Genomic DNA, 18,123 nt, shown 5'->3' with positions numbered 1-18,123 from the left:
GTTAGACGTTGGAAAGTGTTGAGGCTTGGACCGTCTTGTCAGTCACTGTTTGTTCCCGTGGTTGTGTTCATTCTCTTTTATTTATTTTTTATTTTTTTTTTTCCTAGATTTCTTGGGCTCTGTACATCCTCCTCTTCTGGAAATACATAACTCTTACTCTATTCGAGAAGAGTACACATTCTCCGTATAGACGTTGGACGTTACAATGGGGTATAGTTTCATCGATTTTTATCCACCGGATGCTTCCTCTGCCATTCCTCCAGAAATCGTCGTACTTTAGGTCCCCAGACCTCCTCACCCTTTTCAAGGTCTTGGTATTCCAGGACTTTATCCGGCTCCAGGACGTAATTCCACTGGCGGGAGCGCACGAGCGAGCTCATCAGGCCACAGCTCCCCACCGCCTTGCCGAGGTCATGAGCAAAGGAGCGCACGTAGAATCCGGACGAAACAGTCATGCTGATTTTTACGGCGGGAGGAGATGGGTCGGGCTGGGACTGGTCGGCCTTTTGAGGATCAGAAGACTCGGGCTGGACAGTAGGAGATGACGATCCTTGGGCGTCAGCCGATGTCGAGTCAGTTTTGGTCTTCTTTTGTTCCGAGGCAGCAGCAGAACTGTCTTCAGCTGCGGGCGGCGGAGTTTTGCGTTTCTTGCCCTTCTTGCTGGCGTCAGCGGCGGCGTCGATGTCGACGTCGGCGGGGGGCACGCTGGCATTACTGGCGTCGGCGTCGGCCTCCGAGGACGCCAGAGGCACGGCGGCGTCCTTATCGAGGAGCTTCACCGCGACGGCTTTCTCGTCCCCGGCTAGTTCCGTCTCCGGCCAGCGGTACTCGTGCTTTCCAGGCGGGTACCATTCAAGGATGCGCAGGTCATGCACATCGACTTCCCGCGCCTTAATGTCCACCGGGGGCTCAATCCCCTCGCGCGCATACTCATACAGCCGTTTCCCCTGCACCCTGAGCGCCGAAAAGATAGGCGGCCGCTGCAAGATCTTCCCGCGGAACGCGCCCAGCGCGGCCTCAACCGCGTCACGCGTAATATGCTCGTACGGCGCTCGCCGCACCACTTTCCCCAGACAGTCATACGTATCCGTCTCCGCGCCAAACAGGATCACCGTCTCGTACGTCTTGGTCGATTCGAGGAAGGAGTTGAGGTACTTTGTTCCGCGGCCGACACCCGTGACGAGTATACCCGTCGCAAGCGGATCGAGCGTCCCGCCATGACCAATCTTGACCTGCACGGGGGCTTGCTTCTTGCGCTTGCGTTTCCGCTGCCAGTTCGGGTCCTGCTGGCGTCGCCGTTTCTCGTCTTCGATCCAGGGCCGGAAAGTCTCAGAGTGGTCAAAGTGTTTCTGGAGGTGGCGGAGGACGTCCGCGGAGGTGACGCCTTGGGGTTTATGGACGGCTGCATGCGAGTTTTCATGAATTTTTTTTCTTCTTGTCTCAGTTTTTAGGCCTTTTCCAGGATGTGTGAGGGAATGGGATGGGAGGGAGGTACTGTACCGAATACCCCCTCGTAGATTCGCTCGCCTGACATGCTTTTGCGGAAAAATTGCACGCCGCGGCGGAGGGGTCTCATTGAAACTTGGCTAATCGCTCAATGCATGGACCAGCACGTCACGTTTCAGCTGAGTTAACCTACAGTGAGATCATGGAAAAGCTGTCTGCAGATGGGGATGGCTTCACCTGCGGTATTTGAAAAATTACCACTCGATACCGAAAGTTTACGCGATAAGCTCACCCTTATCGGGTTGATAAGACTAGATCAAACCTCTCATGGTCATCTTGCTGGACTCTCATCTCAAGAGATGACATCTTCTCGTCTTGCTTCCCCATCTGTGATACTGTAGTTATGACGACCCCTGAAGAACAGACGGTTCTGGAAGAACAAGTCCTCCTGCCTCGCCATCCAGCAGCAGCCGAAGAGGACTGGCCGGAATTCGTGCTCTGCGACGTTGAAGTCCTGAGCCCAGGTCAGCCATCGCAGTATGTGAACCCCCTCGAAGCTTCCAAGTGGAATCCAGTGCAGGTCACTGGGCGATTGGAGCTACGCAATCGGGACCTGGTGGGCCTAGGTAAGTAGTTACATAACAGCACCATTCGATTTCATCTCAAGTACTAGTTTTACTGTAAGACGCGATAGCTGAGAACTTCCAGTTCGTGACCCCAATTATTCCGACAAGCGCATCGTCATCGACAACGTCACGCGGTTCGTCTACAGGCGGGATAAAATCGTCGACAATATCGGACTCTGGATCGCTGGGAAAGCGGGATGGTATATGATAGAGCGCTATCGACCCGTTTACGCGCAGACGGTCGAGGAGGGGGACCTGTTGCTCTTTCTGGTTCATCAGCATGGGAAAAGGCCTCGTGACGAGGATGGACATGTCATCGTGCCGAGATTTGGGGATTTGTGCAGGAAGGTCAGCATTCTTTCCTTCCAATCGTACCAGGAAAGAAGCTTATGGTAAAGCAGTATGTCAAACACACCCACGGTTTCTGCAGCAATGCAGACAACGCCGAGAAGGTAATTTACAAACATCGTCGGTTTCTCCTCGACCGGATGAGGCGGGGAGAAGGGGCCGTGGACTGGGAGAGCACGGATGTGTTCGGCCGTTTACGGTCCATGGTTCGGGTGCGTTTTTGTTCACTTCCGTCTCAGTCCAGACGAATGAGGGCTTGTGCTGATACTCGGCAGGAGGAAGAAGAGACCCGGCTGGATCCCCCTCGCCCGCGCAAGTCTTTCCTACGCCCCGCGTCGAGCGGCAAGAGGCCCAGCAAGACACGGCGCGGGACCGCTGGGGCAGCAACATCCACCTCCTCTAACCCTCAATTACCATCACTATCTGATGAAGAAGAGCCTCTTGACGACGACCGCGAACTGCCAAGGGAGAGGAGAAGGCGAACACCTCCCTTGTCATCATCATCTGACGAAGAGCCCGACGACGAGGAAGAACAATGGCCGAGCAGCACTAGTCAGCAAACCGTTCCCGCCGACCTCCTTCACACCCGCGACCGCCAGGATGACACGCAGATGAGACTTGATCTCGTGGTCGAGGAGTGTCAGCGCAGCCGTGGGCGGGGCGTGAATCACCTACTCGACAGGATTCTGGAGATGAAATCTTCTCCTCTGGAAAGTTAACTGATTGTCTCGGCTTACGAGTAGGGTGTCGAGGTTTTACTTTTTAAAAGGGCAATGACTAATTCTCACCATCGATTAAGTCTATACATGATTATTCGATATCCAATTACCCATACGCCTTGACCGCCATGACCGTCCGCAACGCCAGCCGCCATGTCCTGCTGTACATATATACCGATAGACAAAGAATAAGGTCGGATAATGATATAAAAGATACCGTGAGGAAGGAAGAAATGTTTACGGACAGCACTTCCCGCCCGGACATTCGGATCCGCAGCCAATAAGACACCGACCGTCATTTGCACCATTGAGCGGGCTCGCGGTGGGGCTACTCGGTGCCGAGCGCGAGTCCTCCGGATGCTGCTGCGCGACGGACGGCGGCGAAGCGGCGACGGTGGTGCCGTCCTCGAAATCGGCGTGGCCGTTGGGCGTAGCGGGGAGGAACTCCGGTTGGATGGTGGACGAATGGATGCCGTACGCATGCAGGCAGCGGCGAACCTCCTTTGCGAGGCGCATGTAGCTCTCGCTGCCCTCGTCCTTGATCTCGCTGCTGATGCGGATGTGCAGGGACGCGACGAGCTTCGTGTCGCTGAGCTGCCAGACGTGCAGGTGGTGCGAGTCGACGATGCCCGGGATGCTGTTGATGTCCTCCTGGATATGGTCGATGGACATGCCCACGGGCACTGCCTGCAGCAGGATTCGCGACGCCGCCTTGCACAGCGGAATCGCCGTGGTCAGGATGATCCCCGTGATCAGCAGCGAGATCCCCGGGTCCACGTAGTGCCGCCAGCTGAAGTCCGTCAGCCAGATCACCAACGCCGACGTGATCACCCCGATGTTGCCCAGCGCGTCTCCAACCACGTGTAGGAACACTCCGCGCATGTTGAGATCGCCTTGCGACTTGGCTTGGCCTTTCTTGTGTTGCGCCCGCGCGTGGTTGTGTGTTCGGTGTCGGTCCGCTGCTGCTGCCTCGTCCCCGTTCGCTCCGGAGGTGTCGCCCGGTGCGCTCGCCGTCTCGTCTGTGTAGTTCCGCACGCGGCCGCCAGGTCCGAGCAGTTTCGACCGTTCCGTTACCTCACCGTCTTCATCCTGCTCTCCGTCCCGGCTCGTCTCGGACGATTCGTAGTCGTCGTCTTGGAAACGGCTCGCCTTGATGATGTCCTGGTACCGATCCGCCGGGTGCACGTGGATGTTGTCGACACTTCCGAACCCGCGTTGGCCGGAGCCGCTGAATGCGCGCGCCCGGCGGTTGTGTACGCGTGGTGTGGGCACTGCCGCCACCTCTCTCGCGCTCGGCTTGGTGGCGGGACGAGATCGACCACCAATCACCTGCGGTCGGTCGCCAACGTCCCCTTCATCCGCGCGGGGTGCGCCAACCACGTTCTCCGGCACGACACTCGCGACAGACCCGCGCTCGTCCGCGACGTCGGCTGTGGTGCGTTCCTGCACGTGTCCTTGCTCCGCCATGTGCAGCGCATCTTCGCCCTTGCCGTGGTCATGCTCATGGAACAGCAGTAATCCAAAAATATTGGACAGTAGACCGAACGAGCCGACGGTCAAGACCAGCCGCGGGTTTTTCACCTCCTGCGGTTCGACCAACCGCTGGATCGCCTCGAGGAAGATGGATAGGCACAGGGCGACCAGGAACACGCCATTCACCAGCGCTCCCAAAGTTTCTGCACGTTGCCACTGAACGCGTCGTCAGCTATAATACCCAGAAAAGAGTTGATCCGCGTTTCCCGACGTACGCCGTAGGTGTAGGTTTTGGATTTGGACTCTTGATTCGCGACCTTGACGGCCCATAACCCGACGATCAGGGAGAGGACATCATTCAACTGCGAAGGACGTTAGAAAGCGATTGCTCATGCAGACCAACTTGTAACGTGTTCGGGGGTTCGTACCATATGAAACGCGTCGGCAACCAGGGCCAACGAGTGAACAGCATACCCTGCATAGACCCGGGCGTCAGCGCGTCCAGGTCGAGAAATGAGGAAGGAATAATCTTGTTGTACGCACCTACAGACAGCTCGAGCAGGAAAAACAGCGTATCGACAATCAACAGGAGTATAATCCTGTTGGATTTCGACAGCGCCATGGTCTGGCGGGGACGAAGCCGTTGGAGACGGCTTCTCTTCTTATCCCGTAAAAAGTCGTCAGGGAAAGACAGAAAAATATTGTGACAATGGAAAAGAGAGGGACAATAAATACAGATGACGGATCAGAATAGAATGCTGTTCTTTTGCTCTTTTATTTTTTTTGTTTTTGTTTTTTTCGCCCCTCACATTGGCGATGAGAAGAATGTGGTTTTTTTTTCCTGACGCAATAGGCCTACCCGAATGGCCACTCGGAGAGTCGGAAGGGGTCAAATTCTGGTTTATTATATAAGTAGGAAGGGAAGAGAAAAAAATACCTTTGTTGGTTCTAATCGCTTATGCTTTTGAGTGGCGTGGTTTCGGCTTCGGATGGTGGTCTTGTTGATTTGACTAGAATCAGACGGACTGAGGGCAATGCCTCAGGCCTCTCTTTCTCTCTCTGTTCTAGGTTTTTCATCGGCTTTGTTCACTCTTCTAATTAAGACTTCGGGCGATGTTCGATCTGATAACTCTAGTGCGGAAGTCGGAACGACCAACACCGACCACTGACCAATCATCTAACGTCAGAATTGACGTGCTCGGTATTCGTACCGTATCGATTCGTTAACCCGCCTGCTACATCCCAAAGCTTGCATATATTCAACACATAGGTTCACCTGCCCGCAGCCCGATATCCTAGCTTCATTTCGAGAGAAATTTGTTGGCCAGACCCAGCAGTCCACCCCCCGGACCCCGGTCCCGGTCAGACCGCTGCCTTGACTTTTGGTGTACATCTTGAAGGCCAATTCGGCCGCCTTGTTGACGGCAGCCTGTTTATCTCCGGACTAGAACCACCCATCAACATTTTCCCCTTCTTCCATCGAGAAAAAGGAACATGCAACAAAACTGTGAAGGAGCACTTACCGCCTTGCCCTCCGCGGCCTTCTGATCAAACAGCTTCTCTGCCTGCGCCATTGCCAGCCCAATCAACTGGCTCTTATCACCCGAACCGCCATGGGATTGACCCATGAACAGCTTCAGCGCCTGCAGTGCAGCGCCCATGCCCAGGCTGTCCGAGTCATGCTTGTCCGCGGATCCTGAACCGCCTTCATACAGAGCCTTGTGTGCCTTCACCGCGCGCTCCTCGTCCACGTCTTCCTTGGTGAACCGCCCGGAGTTCTCCTTGAGGTAGTTCACCGCCGCGCCGAGGAGGTCCGAACGGCTGCTGCCGTGTTGCTCGGCGTGGCCCAAGGCGCCGGAGAAGTCGAAGTCAGAGCTGTGGCTGTCGGGCCGGAACTGCGTGTCTTGGAAGGTGTCTTTGCCGATTCCGAAGGGCATGGTGGTTAGGTTCCGAGGGATAGCTCTGGATTCGTAGAAAATAGTAGATAACTGGGTTCTAATGAAGTAATTGGGAAAGTTGATGCAGTTTCAATCCTTGAGAATTTGTCCCGTCTTGATATAGCATCTCCTTTGCTCCTGTTGACCATCATCATGTGGCAGTGCCTGTAAATGTACTGAGGGGCTTGTGGCTGAGCTGAGTGCGGGGTATACTGCAGATGTGGCGTCGTCTCGTGAGGCAGAGGAAGTGCCTGGTTGGACTACAGTAACATCCTATTACGAGTAATATGAGCCCATATGCTCTATAAACAACTTGATTCAGAACTCTAATAAAGGGAACAACTTGCACAGTCCAGAAAAGCAAAAGTCACGGGTATGAACAATCAATGATTCCAAACTTCAAAGCCCCCTCGTCACCAGAAAAACCATCAACGACAGTAGAAATTCAGTTGTTTAAGGAATCACCACTCATCATCATCGTCATCGTTCCCTCCCCGCATCGCACTCTGCCGTTGTCGCAACGCGTCTGCAAGACCTCCCGCCAGGCTGTTCGGCGTCGCTCGTCCACTGCCACCCGACGAGTCCTGAGAGTTCATGCTCACTGCGCTGTCGCGCGCGGGCGGTGCCAGAGGCTTTCGCCCAGCGACGTTGGGCCGCTTGGCGGGCGGCGCTGGAGGGGCCGGTTTGGCCTTCGCGGCGGCCACCGAGGCCGCGCCGTTCGCTGCAGCGGCACTCTTGGGTGCCGTCGGTGGCGGCGGCGGGGGAGCGGGTTTCGGCGTGGTGACGACTTGCTCCTCGAGATATGCTTGGGGAGCCCATCCCTGGACGCCGGTCGTCGGGTTCTCGCAGAGCCACCATCCTGGAGTGAGCTATTAGTTGTCGTAGTCCATATTCCGCAAGTAATGAGATAGCATACCATTTCCTTCTTTGTTGAGAATAGTAACAAACTCGCCAGCGCGGATGTTGAGCTCGTTGGACCGGTCGCTGGAGAAATCGTACAGAACCTTTGCTGTCGGCTTCTTCGGAGCCGCGGCGGGAGGAACCGGCGGCGGAGGGGGCGGTGCCCGCACAGAGGACTGCGACGGTTCCCGGTTGTGTGACGTGGCGGCTGCGGCGACGACCGCAGGCTGCGGAACCACACGCTGTTGAGTTTCCGTCGGGGCCGGTTTCGACTCCGTGACGGGCTGCGGCACAGTGCGGCTTGCCGTGCCGTTTGGCCGGGTCGGTCCGAGTTTGGATGGCCCGCCGTTCGGACCGCCTGGGCGAAGTAATTTGCCCTTGGTGACCGGACGAGCAGGGGCCGGCTTGGATCGAGGCGTCGGCTTGGACACGGAGTTGGGCGGCTCGCCAGGTCCCGTGCGAATGGTTCCGCTCTTGTAGACGTCGTCTCGGGGTATCGCTGGGTCTTTGATAGCCTTGACGGTGGCCAGTTTCCCTGGCTTCTTGTTGTAATCAATGCTAGAGGGGTGTCAGTTTTGCTTTTGCTCCTTCCCGTCCAAAGGAATCCTTACGTTTCGCCAATCTTCAGGTTCAGCTGCCCTCCCAGAGCGTTATGGAGATGCGTAAAGAACTCAGTCTTGAACACGCAGCTGAACAGGGGATCAGGTTCCTGTCCGCCAACGACGATAGAAAACCAGTCATCCTTCAGATTGGACGTGCTGACATATTTGATAGCCCCAATGGGGATCGTCCGCTCCGACGTGATGGAGAGCTGACCGTTGACGAGGCTCTGCACAATGATGTAGACGTGCTTGTTGGTCTAAGTTCGGTTAGTTTCTTTTTTCGCCTGGAATTTGCAAACCCCAAAACATACCAAAACGAGCATACGAGGCGACGGCTTGCTCGATCGCCCAAACTTGGACACCAACAATTCACCGCGGCAGGAAAACAGCACGGGGTCTGGGAGATGCGACGTCAGATCAAGTCAGGTTCGGATTCGTTCGAGAACTTACCGTTGATGTTGACACTCGTGCGAATGATCTCGCCAGGGCCGCCGCTGTTCCCGATCCCAACGTAATCCCCCATAAATCGGCGAGAACCGAGGAGACTCATACGACGACGTTCCTTGCGTCCTTGAAGGATCTTGTGACCCTGATCGCGTAGCTTGATATACTCCAGCCCGCCGGTAACGCGACGCCAGAAGCGCTGAATACGGATGGCACACTCGGTGCGGTACCGTAGGTAATTGCGCCAGGCCCGCTGGATACGAATTGCCATGTTGTGCCAGTAACGATCCCGCATGTGTTCAAGAGCGAAGAGCGTCTCTGGAGTCTTGATGAACGCCTTGGTGACACCCATCTGATACTCCTCCTGCGGGATGCCGACGTCTTTCAAAATTTGTCTTGCACCGGATTCGGCGTCTCCCGTCCACGTGTATTCTCCGGCATATGACGTGTGCTTCGAGAGTAGGTAGAACCGCTCGACAAACTTCTCAAAAGTCTGTCGGTACGCAAAACCCGCACGGCGAATCCGAACGTTCTCCTGCAGACCCAGGTATTTGATCTGATGCAGAACATTTGCCTCGTTGTACTCAGTAGGGGACTTGTTGTCGTTGGGTTTGATGGTCCGGATATACGATGGCTGGCACCTCATCAACGTGGCCACCAGGTCATTGGCCGAGGCCTTGATCTTGTCGCCCGCTGTTGGTGGCCGACGCTTATCGTCTTGATTAACCTGATTGGGGAAGAGCGTGCGCAGGAAGTGGTTGCTGCTGCTGCCGACTAGGTTGAGCAGATCCTTCAGCAATTGGTCCTTGTTCTTGTCCGTCATGCCCTCGACTGTGTAGGTGACGTCGCCAGCGTAATGCTTGATGATGAATTGGCCTTGCCGATTCTCGAAGTTGGGGTTCTGGCTGAGGAAGTTCAGCCGGCCGACAAAAGTCTGATCCGCCGCACTGGAATCAGCGTGGGCAGTAGCGCATGCGTCATTCAGCGCCGCAAACACACCAGGCGGTCGCTTATCCTCGATCAGCGAGCAGACTACCTTGTTATCAAAGTACTTGATCGGTGTCCATTTAATCTGCTCGCGCTCGTATTCTTCTTGCTCGGCCTTGAGAGTCAATTGGATGAAAATCTGCTGCAGCTTCTCATTGACGTAGTTGATGCACAGCTGCTCGAACGAGTTCTTCTCAAAAATCTCGAAGCCGTAGATATCGAGGATACCAATCGAGTTCGCGACCGCACCCCGCGCAGTCAACGAGTTATTAAGTCGCTCAACAATCCAGTCGAACAGGTTAAAGTATATTGCCTTGGCCAGTGCGTCTCGCACAGCAATGGCCTGTACTGTGTTCAAGGGAACCTCATAGACGGAGCCTCTTCGACCGCCCCGCGCAGTCTCCATAATGCGCTGGGTCAGCGCCTTGTTAACCTGCCCAGGGTCGACCTCGAGCAGATAGGCAACAAAGTTGACGACCGACTGGTCTGTGATGGATGCATTCGAATGCTCGTCTTCCACGAATTGAATATTGCCCAGCCAGAGGATGGCGGCCAACATTCGGAAGATGCTATCTTGCTCGTCCTGGCTCAGCCCAATGATCCTCATCGCCTGCAATACCTCTTGGAAATCAGCGACATCATCGATCCCGGGCACGTCGAGGCACTTCGACCGACTGGTGTAGAGGTACGACTGGGGTTGCTGAATGCCGAAGTTATCTACATACGTCAGATCAAAGTGCTCCTGGGGCACTACATGGTGGATGCTTACCTCGGTAGTTTTGTGGCGCCGCTTTGGTCAGTTGGTAGAAAATATGGAAGTTTCGCTCGTTGGTGATTTGGCCGACCACCCGCGACTTTTCCAGGAGGTAGTTGGTGATCTTGGCCCCGATAGGCTCGCCCTGCGCATTGAACTCCAGCTCCAGGTACTTCCCGAACCGGGAAGAGTTGTTGTTTCTCAGAGTCTTAGCGTTTCCAAAGGACTCTAGCAGCGGGTTTGTGGCCAGAACCATGTCCTTGGTTTGTTGAATGCTCGAGTCGCTTCCCCCGGAGACGGTGGAAATGTACTGCATTATCCGCTTCGCGGCCTCGGTTTTGCCAGCTCCCGACTCTCCCGAAATGATGACGCATTGGTTGTCCTTGTAGGCCTTCATGTTATAATATGCCGATTCGGCGATCGCATAGACGTGCGGAGGGACCTCGAGTCGGTTTTTGCCTCGGTACGAGTTCAGAACCTCATCGGTGTAGATGCCCACTAGGAAGACGAGTCAGCGAAAAGAAAAGCAACGGCAAAGAAGCCGGGCGGGCGCTTACGATCTCGAAAGGGGTTAACGGAGACCAGCACATGGCCAATATACGTCTGCCAGCGAATTTACATCAGCACAATGTTCCCATGTCTCTCATCCACGCCAGACTCACGTAGATCTCACGATTCTGGAATCGGAGCTTCAGGTTCTCGTTGATGGCCTCGTTGGTCACCTTGCTCAGCAATGTAAGATCCGAGACACCAATCTCCTTTTTCTTGGTTGTTTCGAAGACGGCCTTCTTGACCTGCGGCTTTCCCTTTGCTTGTCGCCCGTCGCCCACATCGGCCTCTTGTGCCTTGGAGCGGCCGAAGCCGCGACTTCGCTTCTCACCACCACCGGGACGTCGCGAGACACCCTGTTCGAGGCACCGAGGTCAGCATTGATTCCAGACGTCGCATCGCGCTTTTTGAAAGAGATCCGATCGCACCATTGTTCATGAGGACGTTGCGCCCGCAGCTGGCTGTCTGATTGACAGTAGCACGTGTCTCAGAGGACGCTCCGGAAAACGAGCAAATTCCAGCAGCGATCGATCAAACGTTCGAGCGAACGGAGGGGACTTCCACGGCGGAGTCAACGGCACCGGCTGCTCGATTCAAGATCGGATGTGGCCGTATGACGTTTGCGTATCGGGACGCTGAAGAGGGGCAGAGGAATCTGCAGCGAAGATGTTGGGCTGCCAGAGCATGTCCCGATGGACTGACAGTAGTCGCTCTATATTTTGATTGAATGACGCGCTATTTGAGCCTTAAGCCTAAGGAGCCCAAGGACCACTGCGCCACCGCAGGTTAACAACGGTTCCTCTCAATCTAAGAGACCAGGGCCCAGTGTTAGCCTCTACCGCCCGGAAAAATAGTGGCGCCTGGAGCTTCGCCGCCAAATTAACGCGTCAGTCCAGACTCAAGTTTGACGAGAAATCAGGTCAATCTCCTTTTTTATTTTTCAAGGAGTACTAACATCGGCCTGTTCGAGCGACTGCTGAATATCGCAAGGATTCTCACAGAATTTCTTAACCTAGGTCATTCCCTTCTTTGTCCAGAACTCCACAATGCTCCGGGCTCCTGGCTCTCCAAGGTAATCCGTTAGGAGCTGTCTACCCTCCCGGCTTCGAGCTGCGCGGCTCAATTCTCGGAGAGTCGGAAACAGATCGCTCACGACATTCCTGTCATGCTGAGATGATGCATGGAGCCGTCCGCCAGAAACAACAAGATTCAAGAGGGCCATGACTGATGTCGCGGGTGACGACTCCAGCCGCTGAGGGGGCCGACAAAGGCTGCGGCAGTACTCTTGAATCGCCGGAAGCAAGGCCGACGGCTCAGGTACTGGAATGATAGGTATACAGGATGCTGAGGAGGATTCGAATACCCTGCACACGGAGCTAAGTACCATGGACTGTGCTGGATATGTTCCAGGGACAATTACAGAGACTGAAGGGCAATCAAGCCATCAACAGGACAGCGCCCACTAGCAGATCGGAACGCACAGTCGTGATGGAGGAACAGGATCGCTGCTTGGTCCTTGTTGGGATGGCCCGTCGCTTCAGCAAGGCGTGCGATCTGAGAACGCGTGCATTGCCGTTGATTCTCCTCCAGCGAGGTGCATGTAGTCAGGATTGCGCACAGTTTCCCATCAGTTTCCTGTTGACCATCAATGGGAAATGCGAAGTCGTAGTTCTCAAGAGACGACTCTGTTTGTGTGAACATGCCTTGTTACGCAGTACCTGGAATCGACCAACCTCGCAAACATGGCATTGTAGTCGACTGAAGAACCGGCCCTAGACTATTCCATACAGGGCGCTGCCGGAGCGAAGCAGAGAACATGATGAGACTGTGATCAGGATCAGAGTGGAAGTACTGTACAGGTCTTTGATCAAAAAGGGCAGGCAGCGGCATTACATGACGTTCCCCCATGGATCTATCAAAGATGCTTATCATCTAGCAATAGAAACATCTACACGAAACAAATCATGAGATAAACGTCAAACCCAGGGTATCATGACAAAGAATTACAAACGATCGTGATGAGTGCACCAAATCAATCTTGCTTTGGTCGCACATCGGTCTTCGCGGGCGCCACAACAGGCGGAATGACGGAATGCGGCGAGGAGGTCGCAACAGAAGGTGTTGGCTGCGATGGGGATGGTTGCGACTTTGACTCCGGCGTAGATCTGCTTGCTGCCACTTCCTGCCAAAGTCGTGCAAACCAGCTGGGCTTGGGCTCGCTCGGCTCCTCCTCTTCCCCCTCCTCCTCCTCCCACACTTCACGAGGCAGCAATCGAGGCATTTTCTTGACGGGCTGCTTCTGCTGCTGTGCCTTGAGCGCTAGAATTTCGCGTTCCAGAGTGGCCAGCGCCTGACGTGCAGCCTTCTCAGACTGTTCCAGCTCATGCAGTCGATCTGCCACGTCTTCGCGACGCGAGAGCTCCTTCCTACGTGACCGCATGGTCTCAAAAACGATCAAGCCACCTGCGACGACAAAAAGAAATGCTTCACTGATGAACTTTGCGCCGTTTTCGACGGCTTTGGCTTCGGACAAGGGTCGGATCCGCGGTAATGGTTGCGATTTTGCCTTTTCAATTGCATCTTTCTTTGCCTTCTCGATCGCCTCCGCTTCCGCGATGGCTTCCGCCTCCGTCTTTACCGTTGGATGTTGTGGTTGATGTTTCCGTGCCTCTGCAGCCGCCGCTTCTTCTGCAGCCTGCCTCTGAATGGCCTCTGTGTCCCTTCCGAGACGCATTCGCATACGCATATCGACTTGGTGAAGTCGCTGGGCGACCGAGACACAGAGTCTTCGAAACCGTTCATGTTCGCGGGCTTGAGCTTTGATTTGATTCTGTAACGATCGTCAATTTCCATCCCTAGTTGGCAGAGCCAAGACGATCTTACAGCAATTGGCTTGGAGAGAGTGCGGATAACCAGAGACGTTAGTTTCAGCGTCAGCGACATTGGCGTCGACTGGTCAAAGTCCTTATGGATATCCAAATGTACTCCAAATTGTCTGCAGAAGGGATCCGAGCATGCCGTTTCTTCTTTGAGAGCTCTTTCGATTCTTCAGCCGCAGGTAGCTCGTCCCGCACCATCCCGTCGGCAATCGGCAGCAACCTAGCAGGAACATTATTGTAGCCTAAGGCAATGAGCGGAGCGGAACAATGTTCTGCCGCCCCGGACTCAGCTCTGTTTACACATTTCCCCTTTAAGTAGCTGGCCCCATCAACGTCCGCCATCATCCCTGCTCGCAAGTGGAATTCATGGTTTGTGTACGATTGAATCCTATTCAATCTATTCCTTCGCCGTTCGATAACCATGAGCTGCATGATAAGACTTCTGGATCTTGATGGTGGGTGTCTCGATCCCCATATAAAGCGGATTCCCCCCTGATCGACTCCTCATAGGTTAAATTCTGTGTCTCGGATATTACCGTATTCTCAAACAAACTGCGATTGAGATACCCCTTTGCCTTTCCGCTATTGTTTTGAGATTGACGACGCTACGACGATCCTGCATTTAGTTTACAGTCAATAAAGCACCGATCGCTGCAGCTACAGGGGTCGCCCATCGCCAAACGCACCCTGGGCACAAGCTCCATAGGATTGCGATGGAAGCACTTTCTCCGCGATCACCAAACCTCCCGCTCAAGTCGAACGTTCAGACAACGCAGAGCAAACTGGATCGCCACGCTCCTCAGCCTCCAGCAGCCGCAAGGCCAGCTCCGAACAAGGCCGGCCACTCAAAAGCGGCTGCTCCATCCAAGATACATCCTCCGCCGCCACCCTCCATTGTTTTTGAACCGGGGGAAAATGGGGAACGTTATGCCACGGGTCAGTATTTGGGGAAGGGCGGGTTCGCGATCTGTTATGAAGGGCGATTACTACGAAATGGGAGAATCTTTGCGATGAAAGTCGTGCGGTCAGAAATGACCCAGAAGAAGATGGCGGAAAAGGTATTCAATACGCAAATTCTCGACGAAGCTTTGGCTAACGATGCACCAGTTCCGGACGGAATTAGAAATCCATTCCAAGTTGCGCCATCCAAATATCGTGCGATTTCACCGCGCCTTTTCGTTCGAGCAGTGCACCTATGTCATCTTGGATTTATGCCCGAATGGATCCGTAATGGACATGGTCAAGAGACGGAAATGCTTGTCAGTGCCTGAGGTACGCCGAATTATGGTTCAACTGTGCGGCGCTGTCAAATACCTGCACAAAAGGAATATAGCACACCGAGATTTGAAGATGGGAAATCTCTTCCTAGATAGAAACATGGACATCAAGGTCGGAGACTTTGGTCTGGCGGCCATGATCTTGTCCGAGAAAGAAGAGAAACGTCGGCAAACACTCTGTGGAACACCCAACTATATTGCACCGGAAGTCATTGATCGAAGTAAGGGCGGGCACAACCAGAAAGTGGACATATGGTCCCTGGGTATCATTTGGTACGTCCTGATCGACGTGTAATATCCGCGGGGCTTGAGGCTGACTTTAATAGTTTCGCAATGCTTGCTGGGTACCCTCCCTTCCAATCGAAAACGCAAGAAGAGATCTATAAGAAGGTCCGGAACCTCAGTTACGTGTGGCCAAGCGGTGAAGAGTGTCTCAACGATATCCCAGAGGAAGCAAAGAGTCTGGTCAGCTCATGCCTGAGCCTGAATGAGGATGAACGCCCCCTACCGGACGACATCGTCGAACATGACTTTTTTAATATGTACCCCGGATGTATTCCCCGCCGGTTAGATACATCCTGCCTTCAGGTGCGGCCGATTTGGCTGAAGGACGGCGAACCTCGAGGGGATCGGATGCTCCCGGGCTACAGTCTGGACTATGAGGATCGATACCGGAAGAAAGCAACCCACATCAAAGATCCTGCCGAACGGTACGCGTTCTGCAGGAATGAATTCTACACTGAATGCGGCGTTGGTCGCAAACCAGATGGCAGCGCTCGAAAGTGCGCTGGCAAAAACTCTTCCAAGTCTGTTCTGTCGGAGACGATATCCGAGACAGAAAAAGGGCTATCGCCGAAGATTCCACTACCACCAGACATCGTGTATAGGTATCCTGTGTGGTTCGACGGCGACTGGAGTGCCCCTGACGAGGAAAAGTGGATGGGAGAGCAACAGAACGACTCCGGATCGGACGACAGCTACGAGAATATCTCGACCAGTTCGTCGCTCAAGAGCGATCGGGATCTTTTTGCACGGACACAAGCCGCATTGGCCGCCGTGGAGGCGCGACGGCAGGTGTCTCAGCAGCAAAGCCATGCTGCAACTCTTCGTCAGCAGGCCTTGCCAGTACGCCAAGCTAGTCGCGGGATGACAACGATGCGTGAAGCACAACCACAACTCCCCCGCGAGAGACACCAGGTGATGTCTCCCGAGCCGCCTCTGGAGTCCCCTCCTAGAGGCCTTGCACAGCGTCCCATTCGTGTTGCAAGGGGTGTTGCGCCTTCATACTCTGCATCTATTCGGGAATTGGACCGTATCGTTGCGCACCCAATGCCCAAATCAGAGAGTGTACCGAATATGGTAAAAACTCGCTCCCAATCTCGGCGGCAGCAGGAAGCCGACCCGACAGGCCATCAATATCATCCTCATTCCGCATCGAACGGTGCGCAGCCCCGACCACCCTCCTCTGAGAAGCGAAAAGAGCTGCATGGGGGCCCCGCAAGATCAAGACCCGCTCGCGCACCGTCGAGACAGCAGGAGGATTCATCGGCGGAAAGAGAGCGGCCGCCCCAACAGGCAAACTCCCGAGACGTGCGCCAGATTTCCCGCGGATCGAGCAAATCGAGCTCATTGTCTTCCTCGTCTGAGAACAAGCCGCGATCTGCTCTCGGAGCCGGGCCAGTGATTCACAGCAGCGAGAAGTATGAGCTGCTGATGGGATCATCGCCCGAAGAGGTGCTGATGGATATCAGACGGATGGCGAAAAGCCTGACTTCCCCGTCGCCCGCTCGGCGCAGTTATCGCACGCAGACTAAGAGAAGACCGCATACGTATGTGATCAAATGGGTCGATTACACGAACCGCTATGGCATCGGGTATGTGCTGGACGACGGCAGCGTAGGATGCGTGTTCAAGGGGGAAAATGGACACCCGGCGAGCTGCGTCGTCTTTCGAGACGGGGAGAGGCATATCAGACGCAAGGCGCGCAGTCAGGGAAGTACCGTGACCTACTCCGAGGCAGATCAACTCGTGCCACGCAATGGAAAGCCGGTGGAGTTCTACGAAAACTGCGATCGAGGCCCACCCGGAAGCCGGGGCATTCGAAAGTTGCTTGTCCAACCGGAAGTCTTTGAAGTGAAGGTCTCAAAGTCTGGCTCCGGGGCGACAGGGGTGAGGATCCGAACTGATGCCGGAGTCGACTTTGCCCGATCAGAGGCGGAGAAGATCAAGCGGTTGAAGTTAGTTGACCAATTTGGTAAATACATGATTGGATCTCTGGGACGCCATGACGATGGAGACGATGGTGATAGTAACGATGAGAACGCTGGTTCGGGCTCATCGACACAGTACATCAAATTCTACCAACGATTGGGCAATGTTGGCGTTTGGGGATTTGGGGACGGTGCATTTCAGGTATGCTCCCCTTCGAAAGGGTTTATCTTCGAATAATCTAGCTTACAGGGAATCACGATCCAGTTCAATTTTCCGGATCACACGAAGCTGGTGATTTCGCACGGTAGCGCGCGCGGCTCTTCGCCGTGGATTGATTTTTACCACCTGTCTCCGACTGCCGCTCGGTATCTGCGCGCGCATGGGAAGATGCACCCGAACGGGTACGACACCCGAGCGATCGCTTCAGATGAGGCGGCGACGTTTCTGGCCATTGCTCGCGGGACGACGCAGTCAAGTGCCGATGAGCGTGTGCAGGAGATTCTGGACGCCAACTCGTTCCTGTCCAAGATTGACTTTGTGCGCGACGTGCTTAATAATTGGATCCAAAGCGGCCGGCTCGGGGGATGGCCCGAGACATCGGACAAGAACGGTTCCGAAGGTGGGCCGTTCGATATGTACTGGAGTGGCACGCAGGAGCGATCATCGAGTGGAGGGAAATATGTCTGGGTGACGGTGGGAGCGCCGGGTGGCGATGGGGAGTACGTTTGCCGCACCCTGGGCGACAAGGGGCCCGCCGCGTGAAATATGAGTGATGAAATGAAGTGCTGTAATCAGATTCTAGCAAGGATTGAAATGGAATGGATCATGCTATGGATGGTTATCTGAATGAAGTTCGTTAAAGCGGTAAAACTTGATTCAGTCCTTGGTAACTTGGCCAGACCGCCAGATCGTGTCCTGATAAGAACGGTCCAGCTCCATCAAACGGTCCAAGTTGTAAAGATTGAAAAAAA

At 54.6% G+C, this 18,123-nt stretch overlaps 6 protein-coding genes across 6 annotated transcripts; 2 read left to right on the top strand and 4 right to left on the bottom strand.

Moving 5' to 3' along the window:
- Positions 1-218: 218 nt before the first annotated feature.
- VTN31DRAFT_2838 (uncharacterized protein) lies at positions 219-1,534 on the bottom strand (the record flags this gene model as incomplete). Its single annotated transcript, XM_069403050.1, has 2 exons — positions 219-1,402; positions 1,501-1,534. 2 exons carry the CDS (start codon positions 1,532-1,534, stop codon positions 219-221), a joined length of 1,218 nt encoding a protein of 405 aa, XP_069262271.1.
- A 315-nt stretch (positions 1,535-1,849) lies between these two features.
- VTN31DRAFT_2837 (uncharacterized protein) lies at positions 1,850-3,139 on the top strand (the record flags this gene model as incomplete). Its single annotated transcript, XM_069403049.1, has 4 exons — positions 1,850-2,072; positions 2,155-2,420; positions 2,474-2,632; positions 2,696-3,139. 4 exons carry the CDS (start codon positions 1,850-1,852, stop codon positions 3,137-3,139), a joined length of 1,092 nt encoding a protein of 363 aa, XP_069262270.1.
- Positions 3,140-3,376: 237 nt separating this feature from the next.
- Positions 3,377-5,234, bottom strand: VTN31DRAFT_2836 (uncharacterized protein; the record flags this gene model as incomplete). Its single annotated transcript, XM_069403048.1, has 4 exons — positions 3,377-4,828; positions 4,888-4,974; positions 5,041-5,087; positions 5,156-5,234. 4 exons carry the CDS (start codon positions 5,232-5,234, stop codon positions 3,377-3,379), a joined length of 1,665 nt encoding a protein of 554 aa, XP_069262269.1.
- A 561-nt stretch (positions 5,235-5,795) lies between these two features.
- Positions 5,796-6,549, bottom strand: VTN31DRAFT_2835 (uncharacterized protein; the record flags this gene model as incomplete). The annotated part of the gene is made up of 2 exons (XM_069403047.1): positions 5,796-6,056; positions 6,136-6,549. 2 exons carry the CDS (start codon positions 6,547-6,549, stop codon positions 5,796-5,798), a joined length of 675 nt encoding a protein of 224 aa, XP_069262268.1.
- Positions 6,550-7,010: 461 nt separating this feature from the next.
- Positions 7,011-11,216, bottom strand: VTN31DRAFT_2834 (uncharacterized protein; the record flags this gene model as incomplete). Its single annotated transcript, XM_069403046.1, has 9 exons — positions 7,011-7,408; positions 7,466-8,007; positions 8,061-8,308; positions 8,363-8,448; positions 8,502-10,199; positions 10,252-10,734; positions 10,794-10,839; positions 10,899-11,141; positions 11,214-11,216. The coding sequence occupies 9 exons, from the start codon at positions 11,214-11,216 to the stop codon at positions 7,011-7,013; spliced, it is 3,747 nt and encodes a 1,248-aa protein (XP_069262267.1).
- Positions 11,217-14,377: 3,161 nt separating this feature from the next.
- On the top strand, positions 14,378-17,914 carry VTN31DRAFT_2833 (uncharacterized protein; the record flags this gene model as incomplete). Its single annotated transcript, XM_069403045.1, has 4 exons — positions 14,378-14,722; positions 14,772-15,214; positions 15,268-17,353; positions 17,417-17,914. The coding sequence occupies 4 exons, from the start codon at positions 14,378-14,380 to the stop codon at positions 17,912-17,914; spliced, it is 3,372 nt and encodes a 1,123-aa protein (XP_069262266.1).
- Between the last annotated feature and the right edge of the window lie 209 nt (positions 17,915-18,123).

The sequence above is a fragment of the Thermomyces dupontii genome, assembly GCF_041956625.1.
Source record: "Thermomyces dupontii strain NRRL 2155 unplaced genomic scaffold VTN31scaffold_2, whole genome shotgun sequence".
NCBI lineage: Eukaryota > Fungi > Ascomycota > Eurotiomycetes > Eurotiales > Trichocomaceae > Thermomyces > Thermomyces dupontii.
This window is presented reverse-complemented; position numbering and strand designations above follow the sequence as displayed.